This window comes from Eptatretus burgeri, chromosome 7, assembly GCF_056783735.1.
Source record: "Eptatretus burgeri isolate ZD-2024b chromosome 7, Ebu_testis_v1, whole genome shotgun sequence".
Taxonomy (NCBI): Eukaryota; Metazoa; Chordata; class Myxini; order Myxiniformes; family Myxinidae; genus Eptatretus; species Eptatretus burgeri.
This window is the reverse complement of record NC_140967.1, coordinates 67,072,834-67,090,414: the sequence shown is the minus strand read 5'-3', so window position 1 is coordinate 67,090,414 and position 17,581 is coordinate 67,072,834. Positions and strand designations below refer to the sequence as shown.

Genomic DNA, 17,581 nt, shown 5'->3' with positions numbered 1-17,581 from the left:
TGAAAAAAAATCGGGACCATCGGTTTGGCTGGGGAGCAGGGACCCAAGGTCAAAGGGCACCCCAAACTATAACTTTTTGAATTACTGTTTCGGAGTGATTTTACTTTACGCGATTCGAAAGATCTCGCTTTTACGAGCATTTTGATACCAAAATCAGCCGAATTGGACCACTACAACCTGTGATATGGTCTCTGGAAGATTGTGGGGCAGCTGGGGGCACCCAAATTTGGGGGGCCCCTAAAACTTGGGGGGCCCATTACAGGTCTGAAAGTTGGTATTTTGAGTTTTTTCACCCAAGTGAATAAATGACCAACATATGGGAAGAAAATGAGGTATTAGTGTCGGGAGGGTGTGTACACTTGACATGGAATGCCCCTGCTGCTTTCGCATTGCAGGCAAGTTGGTGATCTGTTTTCTACAATCTATTCTCCAACATTGATCCCTCTGCTTACTTTGTCTTCCGACACTCCCCACACTCCACGATGCACACGTTCTTCCAGTAACCCACTCTTGGTTTAGCTTCCAAAATCCAAGATGACTGCATACCTCAACTGCTTTATTCTCTGGCTTCTCCCATCTATGGACCTTCCTTGCAGAGGCAGTCTCACTCTCCCCTTCAGGACTTGTGTTCTCCCCTGTTCTGTCTCACATACTGCCTTCAGGACTTCAAGTAAGAGTAAACTGCCATCTCTTAATCTCCAATTCTGACTTCTGATATTTATTTTCCCCATTAATCTTTCCTAAAATAAACATTTTGTTAGCTTCAGTGTTTCCTCCTGTCCTAGTTTCCCATTTGTTCTCCCACTGTCAGGTCTACCTTGCTCTTCCATGAGCCTCACTCCTCTAAAGAAAAAATAACTAGAATGACACTCGGTAGAGCGCATTCCTCCGCCAGGCTGAACAGTTTACGATTTGCATCCCACTGATGGGCTGGATCTGGATCTTAACCAAAATCCAATCAGCTAGTTCTTGTCACCAACCCAACTCATCCACCAAGTTTTGTCATAACCTGTCCATAGCGTTTTGAGATATCATGCTATGTATCATGTTGGCCCCATGTCTTAATGGTGAAACATCACTTGAATCCTGTGATCAGGATCCACATTCAGAATTTCACCAAAATCTAATCAATTTGTCCTTTTCACATACCCAACCTGTCCACCAAGTTTCATCTGAATCTGTCCACAACGTTTTGAAACATATATTTCATATATGAAACATATATAAAAGTTTTTAGGACTAGTATATGATCTTGACCTTCAACATTTCGTGATAGAGTATAAAATCAAGAAAACGTGTCCCTATCTCCAATCTATCCATAAAACTCAACATCATGAAAATGGGAGGAAAATTATACAACTTATGATCAAAAAGGTATTTCAGTTACAGTAATTATGTCACAATCCAAAAAAATAGGTCAAGGACATGAATCAAATATCAGACGCACAACTTCAGTGCAGGTACACTATTATGATGTAAGAACATCTTGAAAGGCCCAGCGGTGTTTGAGATTACACACTGGCAAAATTGAGTGATGACAAAAAACACACGTTTTCTTTTCAGACTGTAATCTGACGTTTAGCTTTATCTTGGAGGGGTATAATGCAAATCAAGTGTAAATGCACTTTGCTTTAGGCCATCTGGTGAGGGCAATTTCATTATGATCAGACAGATTTTGTTCTGATCGGACAAAACCTTGTCGAGTTATGGTGAAAAATGTTAAAATGGCTACAATTAGGTCATGACCATAAACATTAGGTCAAGGTCAAAAGCAATTATATCAACCCTGCATACTTTCTAATCACATTATTGATGCGGAATTTCATTCTGAAAGTCTCAGCCGGCTCTGAGATACAACTCGAAAATTGATACAGATAGTAAATTGGTATGACAGGAAGAAAAACAAAGAAAAATCGAAATGGTGGTTTAGTACTCCGAGGGGTCTAAAAACTCTGGACTACCATTAAAATTGGGGTCGCTAACTGTCAAAACAAATCCTACAACAGCTATAAGGCTCCCACTATCATATAGGGGGAGCTTAAATAAAATTTCTCATATTCAGACCTGGATCCTCCCAAAATCAAATCAATTCTTCCTTGTCACTCACCCAACGTGTCCACCTTGTTCCGTCCGAATCTGTACTTAACTTTTTGAGATACGTGCTACATTTTGGCCCCATCACTCAATGGTGAAGAATCATGAAGAAAAAAAAGAGAAAACTATATATTATGGTATCTGGATCAGATCTTCACCAAAATCGAAAACAATTGGTCCTTGTCACAAACCCAACCTGCCCACAAATTTCTTCCAAATCCGACCATTACCTTTTGAGATATCCTGCTCACAGACAGCCAAACAAACAAACAGAGGTGATAACACAACGTCTATCCACCTTTGGTGGCAGAGGTAAAAACCAGCTCCTCACATGTGCACAGATAAAGGGAGGTTCAAAGAAAGAAAAAAAAAAATTACCCCTCCAACTGATTGCTTTTTCCAGATACCACAACACCCAAGGACAAGTACATTCACAAACGATCATCATTATGGAAGGTGTCAACTAAATATTACATACTGACAGTCATACACTACATAAAAGCATCCATTATATATCAATCTATTACATCAGCAAAAATGGCAGAATGCTTAACCTCCCCTATAAATCACAAAATTTATTTTACTCCCATCTCCTAAACTTCAATTTCTGTTCTTCATGTTTAATTTCTCCATTAACTCATCCCCACCTCACTCCCCAAAACCCCAACCCTCCCTCACTTTTTACTCACATGTATCCAATAAATCTGACCCATTTACTTGTGGTGGATTCGAATGTCTGTTACAAGTCTTACCGAGAGCGACCACAGCGATGCTTTCTGGCAGAATATGGAACTTGTATCGGATGATCAAATGAACCAATATAATGCTCAGAGCTAGAAGGGTTTGGAAGGGGGTGGGGGAATGGAGAAAGACATCAAAAAGGGCTGGGAAGCATTTCATATCTGCACTCAATAATGGGAATATAATATCAAGATACCAGCAGATAAGATCCAATGATATTTGGGTGCCAGGTCGTTCCACTGAGCTTGAACAAAAATATCCAGGACTAAATGTAACCTAATGTGATTAAAGTTCGGGAATAGTTCAGCTGCATATTAGCCAAAACTAATTTTCACATTGTTTGGAAGACTAACCAACGTAATCACCGTTTTGCTTTTATGACTTGCCATGACATTGCCAAAAGCAACTGGTAGTTTTTTTTTTAAGATTTGAGAAGCAAATCCTGAGATCAATAAACCAAACATCCTTCACCCAATTCCCTTCAAACCAAGGATGAGCAGAATGAAGAAGATGGTCATTCCAATGGATTGCTCCTCTCGCTGCGCCTGTTCCCCTGTCTCCATTGGGAGAATTGGCTGTTCCTTCTCCTCCACCTTTGGCACTGGCTTTTCCATAAGTATGGAAAGTGTCCCATTATTCTTTGCTGATGTAGTACCATTGGCCAGATAAGCACTGCATACACAACAGGACCAAGTGTGAGTCAAATGGAGATGGGAATGTCAGTTAGTTTAAAGCAAACACAGCCTAGTCAACCTTGAGGCCCAAAGCTTGCAATTGCATCATTCAAATTATGCAATCTCTGGTTACAAGCTTCCTCATTATATATATATTCATGTTTTTCTTGAGGTTTCCAAAAACTGAGCTATTCTCACCATCAAATGGTGTGTTCTAGATTGTCTGATTACTTGTGAGGTGATTTGGATGTGTAAGGTTAATTAAAATAGGGACCACATAAAGCAAGGGGCAGTCTTGGGATGTGTGACGCAGGAAAAAGATCTAGGGGTGGCAATTGTAGGGGAATAAATTATAAATTAAATGAGGTGGTTATAACACTAAACTTTACATTAATTTAATGAGGTGTCATCTCGAGTAGTGTTCAGGTTTGGTCACCACATCTGAGCTGAGGAAAGACATAGCTGCCATAGCGAGGGTTCAGTGAAGGGTTACAAGATTGATCCCAGGGTTAGCGAGACCAAACTATGAGTGGGTGAGAGACAGGATTTTATACATTAGAAAGGAGGCAATTTTATGGAGGTATTTAAGATAATGAAGGATATAGACAAAATAAGTGCAGAGGTATTTTTTCAGCAGAATAGCGAGTGACAGAACGAGGGGCACAGGCCAAGTAAAGATGAGGAGAGTTACGATGTTAATAATGCAGGAGTCTTTCATTCAGCGTGTAATTAATGCACAGAATGGTGGTGTCCCTGGAAAGGTGGTGGTACATTGGCGGCAAGACTGGCAAGTAGGTTCAGAATAGGGGATTGTATGAATGTGTAGTGATTGTGATGTCTCTGTGAGAAGGTCTCGTGAAAAAGTCAATGGGCTGTTGGTGTTTGTTCATTGCTCATGCTATAACCCCCCCCCCCTTCATCCTCTCAACAAAAAGAACAATGAAAACAACAAAATAACCCTCTGGTGATGTCCCTGTTCCCCTCTCGTCAGGTGAAATCGAGTAGATAAACTGAAGAAATTAATTAATTTGGTGTTTAAAGAGCACAGGTAAGATGGGCCAAATGCCCTCTGTATCCAAATATTAAATTTATTTTCCCTGAAAATAGTCCACAAAACCAAGAAAGCTCACTAACGATCTTCAAGGCAGGGTATTCTACCTCCTCTGCCTGATCTGTCCGACACGCGATACTAAACTGCACACACCGATGACAAGACAGCTCCACCCAAAAAGCATCAGAAGTAAGTTAGATTCACTAAAACCAGTTTCACAACAAACGACAGTAAAAACACACCGTCCTGGAGCCAACAATTGCCAATGTGAACATGACCATTTTGATCGACTCCAAGTTTAGACTAACTGCAGCAAACTTTATTGAAACAATAAAACACCCACAATTAGCACAACTTTATAACCAAACAATCCAGAACAAACCAGCATGCAACCAACACAACACCATCAATCAACATCAACTCAACAAAACTAAAGGACAAACAACCAAACATACAGGGCGAGTCATAAATTCCAGGACACGGTTTGAGCTACTTATACCATGTATTTACACTGTTTTCTTTTTTTCAGATAATAAAAGCAATACATTAAACCAAGACGGTAGACACCAGTCCATGTAGAGTGGAAGAGAGGCTGGTACTTGGTAGCAGTGGTGTGATACCTCGAGAGGAGAAACACAAACAAGACGATGAAACGTGTACATGAATTAGATATGTAATTAAATTAATTAATTAAAATAAAATAAATAAATACCAAAAAAATACAAAAACGTGAAAAAAATAAAATAATAATAATAATTTTAATTAATTAATTGGGGGGGGGGTTGCATTTTCTTCCTTGGATCTTGTGTAGATAATTTAGTATGGTGTTCATGCAGACATAATGGGTCGAATGGCCTCCACCTGTGTCTGATTTCCTTGTATAAACGTGTGCAAGAATACTTCGAGGAGTGCTTTGGAAAGGCAGCACCGTCAAAATAAAATCTTCATTTTTTTTGGGGGGGGGGGGAAATGGGGCATTTCAGACTGGATATATACTCGACAGCAAACAGAGCAGACGACCAAAAATTCGTGACTTGGAAAATTCAAAACGTTCAAACATCCATGATTTCAAATCTCTGGAAAAAAAAAACAACAAATACAATCATTACAGGAACGTTCTGCAGAATTGGGTGTTTCGTCTTCATCGGCATTTCGCACAAAGAAGACATTCACGTGAAACCAAAAAAAAACCAACAATGGCATTTGTGACTCGTCAGATGCAGATCATTGGGAACGAGAGTAATTCGACTGCGTGCAATCAACGGGTATGCCTCCGCTCTCCCGCACAAACACTTGAGTATTGACATATTGGACTCTTGACCTTTATCATATCTGGCCCAAAATCTAATCAGTTAATTGCCCCGTCTAACTTTACCGTTTTACCAAGTTTGATGAAATTCTGTCCAATATTTGAGTTAGGGCGTAAACAGTAAAATTTCAGTTTGACCTTTGACCTTTATCACATGTGGCCCAAAATCTAACCACTTAATTGCCCTGTCTTACTTTACCTTTTTACCAAGTTTGATGAAATTCTACAATTTGCTTCTCGAGTTATCGCGTAAACGAAAATCCGGACGGACGGACAACCCGGAAAGATAATTAAAAAAAAAAAAATATATATATATATATATATATATATATATATATATCTATATATATATGTAAAAAAATTTCCTTCCTTCACTCCTTCATTCCCAAATTCCTTCCTTCGCTCATTCCTTTGATAAAAAAAAGAAAAGTATAAATAGATGGTATAAACAAATCTTGTGTAAGTATCTAAAACCGTGTCCTGGAATTTCTGATTCACCCTGTAGAACAGTTTCACGAAGCGGCGCTACCCAGGCCCACTGGACTTGCGCTGGAGTCGGTCCGGTTCGAGCTTCCGATGGCGGCTGGGCCGCTTCTCCAATCGCTTCAGCTTTCTTCTCTCCCGCAGAGAGGACGGGGGGATCGACCTTCGGGTCTTCGGTGTTCACGGAGACCACCAAGAGAGGCGAAAGAAGCAGCGCAAGTGCAATGGCACGCATATCGGGTCTGTGAATGGAGGTAATTAATTTTATCTTTGATAATAGAACCGCCCAAAGACAATTTGCCATCTATCAAGTCAAATAACCAACTATTCTTCACTGAAGACCCACCAGACGAAGTGAAAACCGACGAGAGCACGCGAGTCCTCCAACACAAATCACGAACACACACGGAAGCTGAGGTAGTTAGGCGTGCAAGAGACAAGGTCGTCGCAATGAATGAAGCTGAATCTCCATGACGACGCGATCTTAAACTGAGGACTTCAATGCCAAAAACAAACAAAACAAGGAAAGTAATGACACACAGACCAGATAAGGCACGAGAAGAGTCACACGTCACACGTCACACGTCACACGTCACACGTCACACGTCACACGTCACACGTCACACCCCACACCCCACACCCCACACGTCACACGTCACACGTCACACGTCACACGTCACACGTCACACGTCACACCCCACACCCCGATATATTTACAATTTGGTCGTCTCGAACTTCCGGGAACATTTTATTAATTCTTTCTTGCGGTCGGGCTCCCGTGGGAGTTAAATTTTAATTTTTTTTTTACGAACGACTCAAATATTTCATTACCACAAACGATTATATTTAAATATTACACTTTAAAAAAAAAAACCATTTATAATAAAAAAATTACTGTTGACAAAACAACAACGCTGTTATACACCGCCAAAACTATTCAGTGTTGACAAATGCGGAACAACATAAGCGTTATAAGTAAGTAGAACAATTATTAGTACCACAAACAAAACAGTTTGATGGATAAAGAAAAAATCAAGGTTTTACAAATCAGATTTCAATGTCAAACGTTCAACGGTCTTCTTTCCACACCTGGTGACGTTGAACCGAACTGTTCACTTTGTGCATCTGACGGGATGGTGAGGATCAGTCCACTGATCTTTGAACTCTCGTGCCACGGTTCGATTCCCGAGCCAATAATAAACCGTCCGATTGGTGGCTCCGTCAGGCGATGCAAGGGTGTGCCGTTTTCTTGTATGGATCGGTGGACATCCACCCCCACCCCATGGTGCGAGTCATCGCTGGATCCTGAACAAATCCCTTCACTCACCTACAGGGGGCACTGCATTAGCTGCAGTGGTGTGCCACCAGCAATGCTGTTTGTATCAGCCACGTGCTGTATACGAGGGAATGAGATAATTTTGCTTCTTTTAACTTTTTCGCTCGTCTACGACGAAGTCGAGATGAGCTAATAAAGTCAGAACGATTTCAGTCAATCCTTCCTTCCTTCATTCCTTCCTTCCTCCTTCATTCCTTCCTTCCTCCTTCATTCCTTCCTTCCTCCTTCATTCCTTCCTTCCTCCTTCATTCCTTCCTTCCTCCTTCATTCATTCCTTCCTTCCTCCTTCATTCCTTCCTCCTTCGTTCCTTCCTTCCTTCACCCTCCTTCATTCCTTCCTTCCTCCTTCGTTCCTTCCTTCCTTCACCCTCCTTCATTCCTTCCTTCCTCCTTCATTCCTTCCTTACTTCCTCCTTCGTTCCTTCCTTCCTTCACCCTCCTTCATTCCTTCCTTCCCCCTTCATTCCTTACCTCCTTCATTCCTCCTTCCTTCCTCCTCCTTCATGCCTTCATTCCTTACCTCCTTCATTCCTCCTTCCTTCCTCCTCCTTCATTCCTTACCTCCTTCATTCCTCCTTCCTTCCTCCTCCTTCATGCCTTCATTCCTTACCTCCTTCATTCCTCCTTCCTTCCTCCTCCTTCATTCCTTACCTCCTTCATTCCTCCTTCCTTCCTCCTCCTTCCTTCATTCATTCCTTACCTCCTTCATTCCTCCTTCCTTCCTCCTCCTTCATTCCTTACCTCCTTCATTCCTCCTTCCTTCCTCCTCCTTCATGCCTTCATTCCTTACCTCCTTCATTCCTCCTTCCTTCCTCCTCCTTCATGCCTTCATTCCTTACCTCCTTCATTCCTCCTTCCTTCCTCCTCCTTCATTCCTTACCTCCTTCATTCCTCCTTCCTTCCTCCTCCTTCATTCCTTACCTCCTTCATTCCTCCTTCCTTCCTCCTCCTTCATGCCTTCATTCCTTTCCTCCTTCATTCCTTCCTTCCTCCTCCTTCATTCCTTCATTCCTTCCCCCTTCATTCCTTCCTTCCTCATTCCTTCCTTCCCCCTTCATTCCTTTCCTCCTTCATTCCTTTCCTCCTTCATTCCTTCCTTCCTTCCTCCTTCATTCCTTCCTCCTTCATTCCTTCCTTCCTTCCTCCTTCATTCCTTCCTCCTTCATTCCTTCCTTCCTTCCTCCATCATTCCTTCCCCCTGCATTCCTTCCTCCTCATTTCTTCCTTCATTCCTCAATTCCTTCATTTCTTCCTTCATTCCTTCCTCATTCCTTCCTTCATTCCTTCCTCCTCATTTCTTCCTTCATTCCTCAATTCCTTCATTTCTTCCTTCATTCCTTCCTTCATTCCTTCCTCCTCATTTCTTCCTTCATTCCTCAATTCCTTCATTTCTTCCTTCATTCCTTCCTCATTCCTTCCTTCATTTTCCTTCATTCCTTCCTTCATTCCTTCCTCCTCATTTCTTCCTTCATTCCTCAATTCCTTCATTTCTTCCTTCATTCCTTCCTCATTCCTTCCTTCATTCCTTCCTCCTTCCTTCCTCCATTCTTCCTTCATTCATTCATTCCTTCATTCATTTTCCTTCATTCTTTCATTCCTTCCTTCATTCCTTCCTTCCTTCCTTATCATTTTGTTTTTTCCCTGCTCCTCCGAGGCGATTCAACGGATCGTTTTGAAACTCGGTTGATATCACGAGATTTCATCATCTTACGAGATTGTGAATTCAATAAATAAAGGAAGATGTTTCGTTGTTAATTTAATTGAAACCTCTAAATTTAACATCTTTTATTTTGATCTTAATCATAATTTAGTTTGACCTTTTAATTAAATGTTAACCTATTAATGTCAGTAATACCCTCTTGCTTTGAAGAACAGAAAATAAAGGGGGAGGGGAGGACGTAGAGTTTGGGTGGGAGAGAGGGGGATGGTCCTTTCAGTCCTTTTTTTTAGTCCTTTTTTACCCTTTAGTCCCTGACCATTTCGACACTTTTACACCCTTTAGACCATTAGACCCCAAAATAGTTTGGGTGGCTGGTTTGGAATGTTAGGGTCCTGAGTTTGAGCCCGTTGGATGCTGAATTAACACCAGGTGGGGTTGACTCAGCCTGTCATCCTTCCAAGATTGGCGAAATGAGTACCAGTGTACTGGTTGAGGGGCACAGCATCAGTGGCATAGTCGCACCCCCGCAAAATGATAACTGCCTGGCAGCCAAGCTGACATATGCAAGAAGAAGGAGGAGAAGAAGAAATTAGACCCCTGAAGACCTCATCGACCTTTTAGACCCCCCAACATGTCTGGTGTTGGCTTAATGGTTAGGGTGGTGGACTTGGGATCCAAGGATCCTGAGTTAAAATCCCCCTTTTCTGTTTAATTAATACCAGGTGGAGTCGACTCTGCCTGTCATCCTTCCGAGGTCAGCAAAATGTGTGCCAGCTTGCTGTTATCCAATGTCAGAGTGGTGACCTGTCCAGGATGGTGCCCAATAACCAAGGAGACTGCTGAGGGAGCACCAACGCTCTGCACAGAGTATGGTCCTGATGGATGGACCCCCAACTACCATTGGAATGTACCTTTTGGATTTTTTCACCCCATAGACCCTCTAGCGTTTAGACTATTACACCCCTCAGACCATTCACCATTAAGACCACGTTAGACCCCCTTCAACACTTTAGACTCTCTCGACCTGTTACACTGCTTTGACCCCTTGAAACTTAAGACTGCTTTGTCCCCTTGAAACTTTAGACCCTTTAAACCACTTGGATCTTTTAAGACCCTTTTTAGACACCTTAGACATTTACATCCTTTAGACCCCCTTCGACCTATTAAGACCATTACACCCTTTAGACCCTATGGATCCTTTTGATCCCTTAGCTTAGACGGTTTTGATCCTAACTACTATTGGAATGGACCCTCTAGACCCCTTAGATCCCATTGACCCTTCAGGACTTTCGACGCCTTATGACCCTTAAACCCCCATAGATCCTTACGACCTTTACATGTTTAGACCCCTTAGAGTCTTAGACGTATGGACCCTTTAGACCCATTTAGACCCCTTCAGATTGTTTTAAACCTTTTTAGTCCTTTTAGACCTTTCCAACACTTTAGACCCTCACATCCTTCAGACCTCTTCGACCCTTTAAATCACTTTAGACCCTTTTCACCCCTTTAGGGTCTAAAGGGTATAAGGGTCCTTTCACTGGACAAAAACGAATGGAACGTTTTTCATCAATTCAGGAACGGCTCATCCCACAGTTTTCATTATGGGAATGCAATGGGGCTATCAAGATTTTCAGCCCACACAGGCCCATATTTCCATTGAATCAAACTGAAAATCAACTTTATCACCAAATGCACCTCAACTCCGACCACCCTCCATCGGAAGACAATCATCTGTCCCACTTTGGACTATTCATTTTGTTTGTTCTGGATATCCGTAGGTCACCTATGCCTTATCAGCTTGAAAGCACCAAATTATTTCTTGTTTTGTATGCACCACAAGGCTGCAGGGTAGCACCATTGGCTGAGGGCGCAGCTGTACCCTTGATGCAACGCCCCTTGTCGGTTTGGGAAGGAATTTGTAATTTGTTCATGTTGCTGGCAATAGCTCGCCCTTTCCTTGCAAAGGACACCGTGGGATGTTTAACATCCACCAACTAATTCTGGCAGATGGGACGCTAGTTTAACGTCCATCCGAGGGACAGCATACACATTGATGAATCACCCTGGCTGTGAAACACCGGGATGACAGTTTATAGCTGGGTGGGGATTCAAACCCAGGAGAGATGGCTTGAGGCGAGCTGATAGAGCTGATAGAGCTGAAAAAGCACAATCTGGGTTGGGTGATTTAGAAAAAAAATTAAAAGGCCAATGGCACTAACCTTTCTCCTGTCTGACATATTTTCTCCTGTCTGTCTGACAAACAAAAAGGCTTCATAAACCAGTTTCTCATAGGGGAGGGGGGGGGAAGGGGAATCAGCCAAACAAAGAAATCAAGTATGTGAAATAATCCTTAAACTAAAGGAAATGCAAGGAAAGTATGAAAGATAATTCCTTAGGGGGGAATGCTCCGAGAACACTCCCTCTTACCCACATACTAATGGACGTTGAACTGGGTGTCCCATCTGCCAGTATTCGATGGAAGAGGTTAAAGATCCCACGGTGTCCTTCGTGAAGAGTAGGCAAGCAATCCTGGCATCCCATCCAAATTCCAAATTCCTCACCCAACCTACAGACGGCATTGTAACAGTGGCACAGACGCGCCCTTAGCCAATAATGCTACCCCGCAGCCTTGTGCCGCATACAAAAGAAGACCCAAGTACCTTTTTAGGATTGAAAACCGAAGGAAATATTTCATCTCTTGCCACTGTTGCTTGGCTTTATTGAAATAGATGCAATGTTTTTATTAAGTCCTGGGGTGTGTTCTGTTAGCAAGTGGGCCAGCACTTGCCAAGTCAGCCATTCGTCATCAATGATTTCGAAATGGAGTGCTTGCTTGAGTGCTAAAGCCACATGGCGAGCACTCTGCAAGAAACCTGGTAGCAACATACCGCATATTTCGACATCCCGTTCAGGTTTCTTCGTGAGCGCAGATGGCTTTCTCGACTCCGAGAACTTCTTCAAAAGAACGGTATACCACATCAGATTTGTCTTGTCGAACTGCTCTCGCTTGTTCCCTGAATTACTGCATCATGAATGTGTTACCATGTCTTCTTATACGTATGTACTTGGTCTTGTATCAAATTTAAGTTGAAGGGCAGCCAGTAAAATGTCGTTGACCCAATATTGGTAAAGGTTGGAATGGTCGCTCGAGGATTTCCGACGTTGAGCCAACTTCGATAAAAGTGACGTTTATTTTCCAGCATTGGTCCAACATCGGTCCAGCTCAGCCACGTGTCGTGAAAGCGTTGGGACAGTGAACAAAAATACGTTTGACCACAGGATTAGAACATTGGCCCAACTTTAATTCAGTGTCAGTGGTTGCTATTATTTTGGCCTCAGGCCTTGGTGAGGCTGCATGCTCATTAGTTTCAGGACTTGCAAATGTTCTCCTTCTCTCTTTTTCCTCCCATCACATTCATCCTTTTTTTTTATCATCTTCCCTTTTTATAACTTAAAATTTCTCAAAAACAATTTTGTTTAATGTTTAATTTCCCCGACAAATCTCCACTCAACTCAGTAAACTCTTATTTTTTTTTTTTTGGCATCTTACTCCTTCCTTTGCTCATTCGTTGTCACCCTTGTTCCATTTACTTACATCTCAAAACTACTTCTAGATGACAATTTAAAATGTTTAATCTCCTGCGACTGTTCTTTCCAAACACCTCCTTCCTTTATAGTGGGGCAACTTAGCTAAACATAGCATAACAATTGTGCATTTTGTGAGGAAAGCACCAAATTCGGCACACTAGTAGCCTATCATATTATGAACAGATTTGGATATTGGGCCATCTCAAAATTTTTGATGGCAGTGGAAAATGGCTGCCACAGCCATCAGCGGCTGAATTTGAGATGGCCCAATATCCAAATCTGTTCATAATATGATAGGCTACTAGGGTGCCAAATTTGGTGCTTTCCTCACAAAATGCACAATTGTTATGCTAAGTTGCCCCACTATTACAGCTTTCTCTTCATCCTCTTATTTTTCTCTACTTCTCTTCTGTCCTTCCCTTCCATATCCTTCCTCAATTGCTCATGCCCCCTTGTTCTGGCACATTCATCGAGTGCTGCTTTTCTTAATGCTTTTAACCACCCTTCCCTCGAGCCTGGTTATGATGTCTTTCTTCGTTTTATTGAACTTCAGATCCAAAAAGAAACCCAATTTGCAGCAATTACGAACTTTGACTGTGAACCCCTTCTGATGTACAGCCTCCCCAACAAGTTGCCCTCATTCACCAATGAACTACCATTCCCCACCTATCTGCGCCATTTACCGATGTCCTGCCACCTTCCCATAACTCCTATTATTCTACTTTCTCCACGGACCTCCAACATTCAAGGTCTCCATTCTAACATTAGAGATTTCTCCTTACAGGTTGCTGTTGCTGCTCCAGACACTATGTTTAACAGTCTCTCCTCTCACAGGATGTCCCCGACCTCAGCGTGTCCCCCTGGCTATTCTCTCTTCCACTTAACCCAGGCTTGACAGGCCGGACCCACTCCCCAGCAATGTGTTGGAATTTATGTCAAGAACTCCATCCCTGACAGTCAATATTCTGTTAACTCCTTCTCATCCCTTCAAATTTCCCTGGCTGTGAATTCCTCTCCACAAACAATGAATATTTAAATGTGTGGCCTACCATCCAATGAACTCCATATATACCTCTATTTCTGGAAAGATGAATCAACTCGTAACCATCAATCCCAACTCGCTGTTATTCATCTGAAGTCATTTCAACTGCCCCCATGTCAACTGGCTGGGAGTCAGCTATTCATCAACCAACCATGGTATTGGAACAAAGGCCTTCTGTGACTTTTTGAGTCAGACCCAATCTGTAAACCTTTGAACCTAGATCTCTGCAACTGGTATGTTCTCCATCCGATACTTGTTAATGACTCACTTTCCATCCAACATTTCTTGTTCCTCCTCTGCCCCCACTGAATTTCGCAGACCATATTATTGTTAAAGTCCAAATATCCATGCTTATTGTTGAGGAACAACCATGACACCACACAGTCTGGTTGTTCACTCCAGCTGACTTGTAGGGAATGCAATCTGCCCTCTCACTGAAGGTCTGCTCTTTCAACTCATCCGCATCTGATATGGACTCCACATAGGAATACCTTGACAAAATCCTACTCCATCTCTCATGCACAAGGTTATCGCATCATTGAGTAGTCTTCAGCTATCATATCCATCCTCAAGACCCTGGGACACTTCCTTGGTAAATGTGAACTTATCACGATCTACAAGGTCTTAATTTGTCCGTTGCTCAACAGAATGTTGCTGTCCCCTTGTTTGATGGTGCCCCAGTTTCTCACCTCTCTCTCTGGGATGTTGTGGAATCCTAAGCTCTCAACATCGTACATAGGAGTCTTCCACAAAGAAGATGAAACACAAGGCCTGCTGATTTCCCTTGGCAAACAGTTAGGTGGCCTCTATTTTTTTACCGCCACTATCCAAATCAGCTTTTTCAATTCCCAAACAATTCCCAGTTTCTCAAGGATACACACATTCTTCCAGTATTCCCCTCCCTATTAAACGTTCAAAATCCAGACCGTCTGTTCATCTCCACTCTTTTTTTTTTTACTCTTTACTCCCGCTTGTAGAACCTGCAACCCTGTTATCCCTCCAGGGCTGCAAGGTGGCACCATACTACCATCTCAAGTCATCCTCCATCGTTGTCAGTCATTTTTATGCCTTTTGACACCCCCATTAGAGTCTAAAGGGTTTCAGGGTCCTTTCACTGGCCAAAAACTAATGGAACGTTTTTCATCAATTCAGTAATGGCTCATCCTACATAGTTTCTCTCATGCACAAGGTTATCCGTGGAGGCAGGCAGAAGGGGGTCCACATTTTCTTATTTACAGTTGCCATGCTCCTCTCTCATCATCTCTCCTTTCATCATTTATTCACTCATTCCCTTGCTTGTTACGCCCACCCTTTGTCCCACCGCCTGCGCATTGCTGTTCTTCCCACCATCGCAATACCTTACTGATCTTCCATGAGCAGAAACTTTGTAACTAAAACAATGAATAAAGATCTTAGACAAATGTTTGCACACTGCCCAGAAATATGAACAGCACAGGGCCGTTTGTGCATTGTGTGCAGATATCGAGTCAACACTTGAGAATATTGGATCACAGCACTTTTTAATCTCTACTAATGCGCGGAAATTTTGTATAAGTGCTGTTAATTAATGTGGATTTTCATTTATACCAGAGTGAGTTTTAAAAACCCTCTGGGATGAGTGTCTGTGCATGAGATTGTGAAATATTATACCACGTCACTTTTATATTATTTTAAAGTACCAAGAATAATCCACTTATTTGTACAGCTTCAAAAAAAACCATTCCCCTTTTGGGTGTGCCGATGATTTTTATCATCATCATCATCATTAAATCAAAAAATATATTTCTCACTGGCTTGATTCATATTGCCTTGCCATCCAAATATACATATATATATATATATATATATATATATATATATATATATATTATCAGCTTAAGAACTGCATACACAGTGGGTATGCAACAAATGTATACTGAGAGTTGTGAAATTTTTTTTACAAGTTGCATTGCTCGAATTTCTGCAACATTTCTGACCTACTTACAGCCTCAGTCATTGAGCTCACTGTGTGGGTCATTAAATTATCTCACACAGTTAAAAAGTTGCTTCATGTATGTATGAAGTTGCACAATTAAATGTCACCCCAAAAGTTGTGCATTTTTGTGAAAAAGTTGCAGAAAAGCTGCATAGTCTACGTGAGCCTTTAGTAAGAGACTCAGGGACTGACATGATAGCTCGGAGGTAGCATGCTAGAATTTTTGAGTTTGATTCAAGGCACGACAATAAACTGCCATCCTGGTGTGGTATGCTAAGCTGGCTGTTCCTTTTGCTAGCATTCGCTGGGGGCTATTGAGGATCCCACAGTATCTTTCGAAAAGAGCATCTCATTGTGTGTTGGTTTGGTGCACTGTTTCATTGAAAATTATTGTTGTGGAAATAACTCCTCGGGGTTAATAAATGCTTAATGCATCCATCCATTGGGAGCGTACCCTGTATAGAGCGTTGGTGCTGCTGAAGCAGTCTCCTGGGCTACTGGGCACAATCCTGCATGGGTCACCACTCCGACACAGGATACTTGAATGGCTCAATCATCCCAGCAAGCTGGTACTCATTTTGCCAACATCAGAAAAATGGCAGGTTGAGTCAACCCTACCTGGTATTAATTCAACAGAAAAGCAGGATTTGAACTCAGGACCCTAGGATCCCAAGCCCACCACCCTAACCATTTAGCCCACACCGGGCATAAATTCTTAATATAGTGTAGTTATTTCCTTAATGAGTGTTTATAATAAAATAAGTAATTAAATGTGATATTAGATATGCGTCACAATCATCTTTAGATAAAAGACATCTACCTTCCCTATTGTCTGTGTCTGAAAACCACTCTACCCTCTGACCTTTTAGTTGATTTGTAAACCTTTTGAATCTGCCTAAAATGTTTCTTTTTAATGCTCATCAGGCCATGGAGCACAAGTTTAGGTGGGAAAACAGTGAACAGGGCCACTCGGCAGAAGGGCAGAAGGGGCCGCCTTATGAGTGACAGGTAGCGGATGGGTGGTCCTTCACCCATCCAGTGGAGCATGGACCAATAGCGGCCAAGCAGGGAGGGGCTAAGTGCATCAAGGCTGCCGGTAAGGGCTAAGGCTATAAAAGGGCATGTCGTCAACAAAGGGGGAACAGATGCCGCGACCAATCGCTGAATTAGGGTGCAAAAACTGCAGAGCTGCTATGGGATGCCACACCTCCACCCAGCCTGCTACATCTCCTTCTTTGAGTTCCACGTCATACTACCAATCTGCGCCAGATGTGTCTGCTGTGGTGGTGCCACCCTGCATCAGTTCCTGCTGTCCCACCAGGCACAACTGCGGAATTTCTGTCTTGTCAGTCTTTGTGTCTATGGTGTGATTGATTGGGCCAAAAGGACACAGGATAATTAAGGATCTTCCATTCGTTCGTGGATTTGTGGGCACATATGTCGGATAGTGGGTAAAGGAGTTATTGTTTTATCATTGATTACTGGAATATAAGACCCATTACTTCTCTGTCGGAAATACCAATCTTTGCTGTGATGGCTAATCAATAGGGCAAGAAGAAAAATGATTCCTGGGAGTGCAGGAATAACCAGCATCTCAATTGGTATTGGCAGTTTTGCCATGTGTACCC

The 17,581-nt window shown here is 42.3% G+C and overlaps 1 protein-coding gene and 1 long non-coding RNA gene across 2 annotated transcripts in view; one reads left to right on the top strand and one right to left on the bottom strand.

Annotated features, from left to right (window-relative positions):
* Nucleotides 1–6,970, bottom strand: part of LOC147023454 (sodium/hydrogen exchanger 8-like) — a 43,839-nt gene extending 36,869 nt beyond the window's left edge. The window contains exons 1-4 of the mRNA XM_085890341.1: nucleotides 6,699–6,970; nucleotides 6,409–6,594; nucleotides 3,323–3,507; nucleotides 2,847–2,927 (exon numbers count right to left, since the gene is read on the bottom strand). Of these exons, the coding sequence (XP_085746467.1) occupies nucleotides 2,847–2,927; nucleotides 3,323–3,507; nucleotides 6,409–6,587 (445 nt within the window). The 5' untranslated portion in view covers nucleotides 6,588–6,594; nucleotides 6,699–6,970. The remainder of the gene's footprint in view (nucleotides 1–2,846; nucleotides 2,928–3,322; nucleotides 3,508–6,408; nucleotides 6,595–6,698) is intronic.
* A 5,220-nt stretch (nucleotides 6,971–12,190) lies between these two features.
* The window catches only part of LOC147023453 (uncharacterized), a 49,017-nt gene continuing 43,626 nt past the window's right edge, over nucleotides 12,191–17,581 (top strand). Inside the window, exon 1 of the long non-coding RNA XR_015059744.1 lies at nucleotides 12,191–12,316. This is a non-coding gene — a long non-coding RNA (uncharacterized LOC147023453). The remainder of the gene's footprint in view (nucleotides 12,317–17,581) is intronic.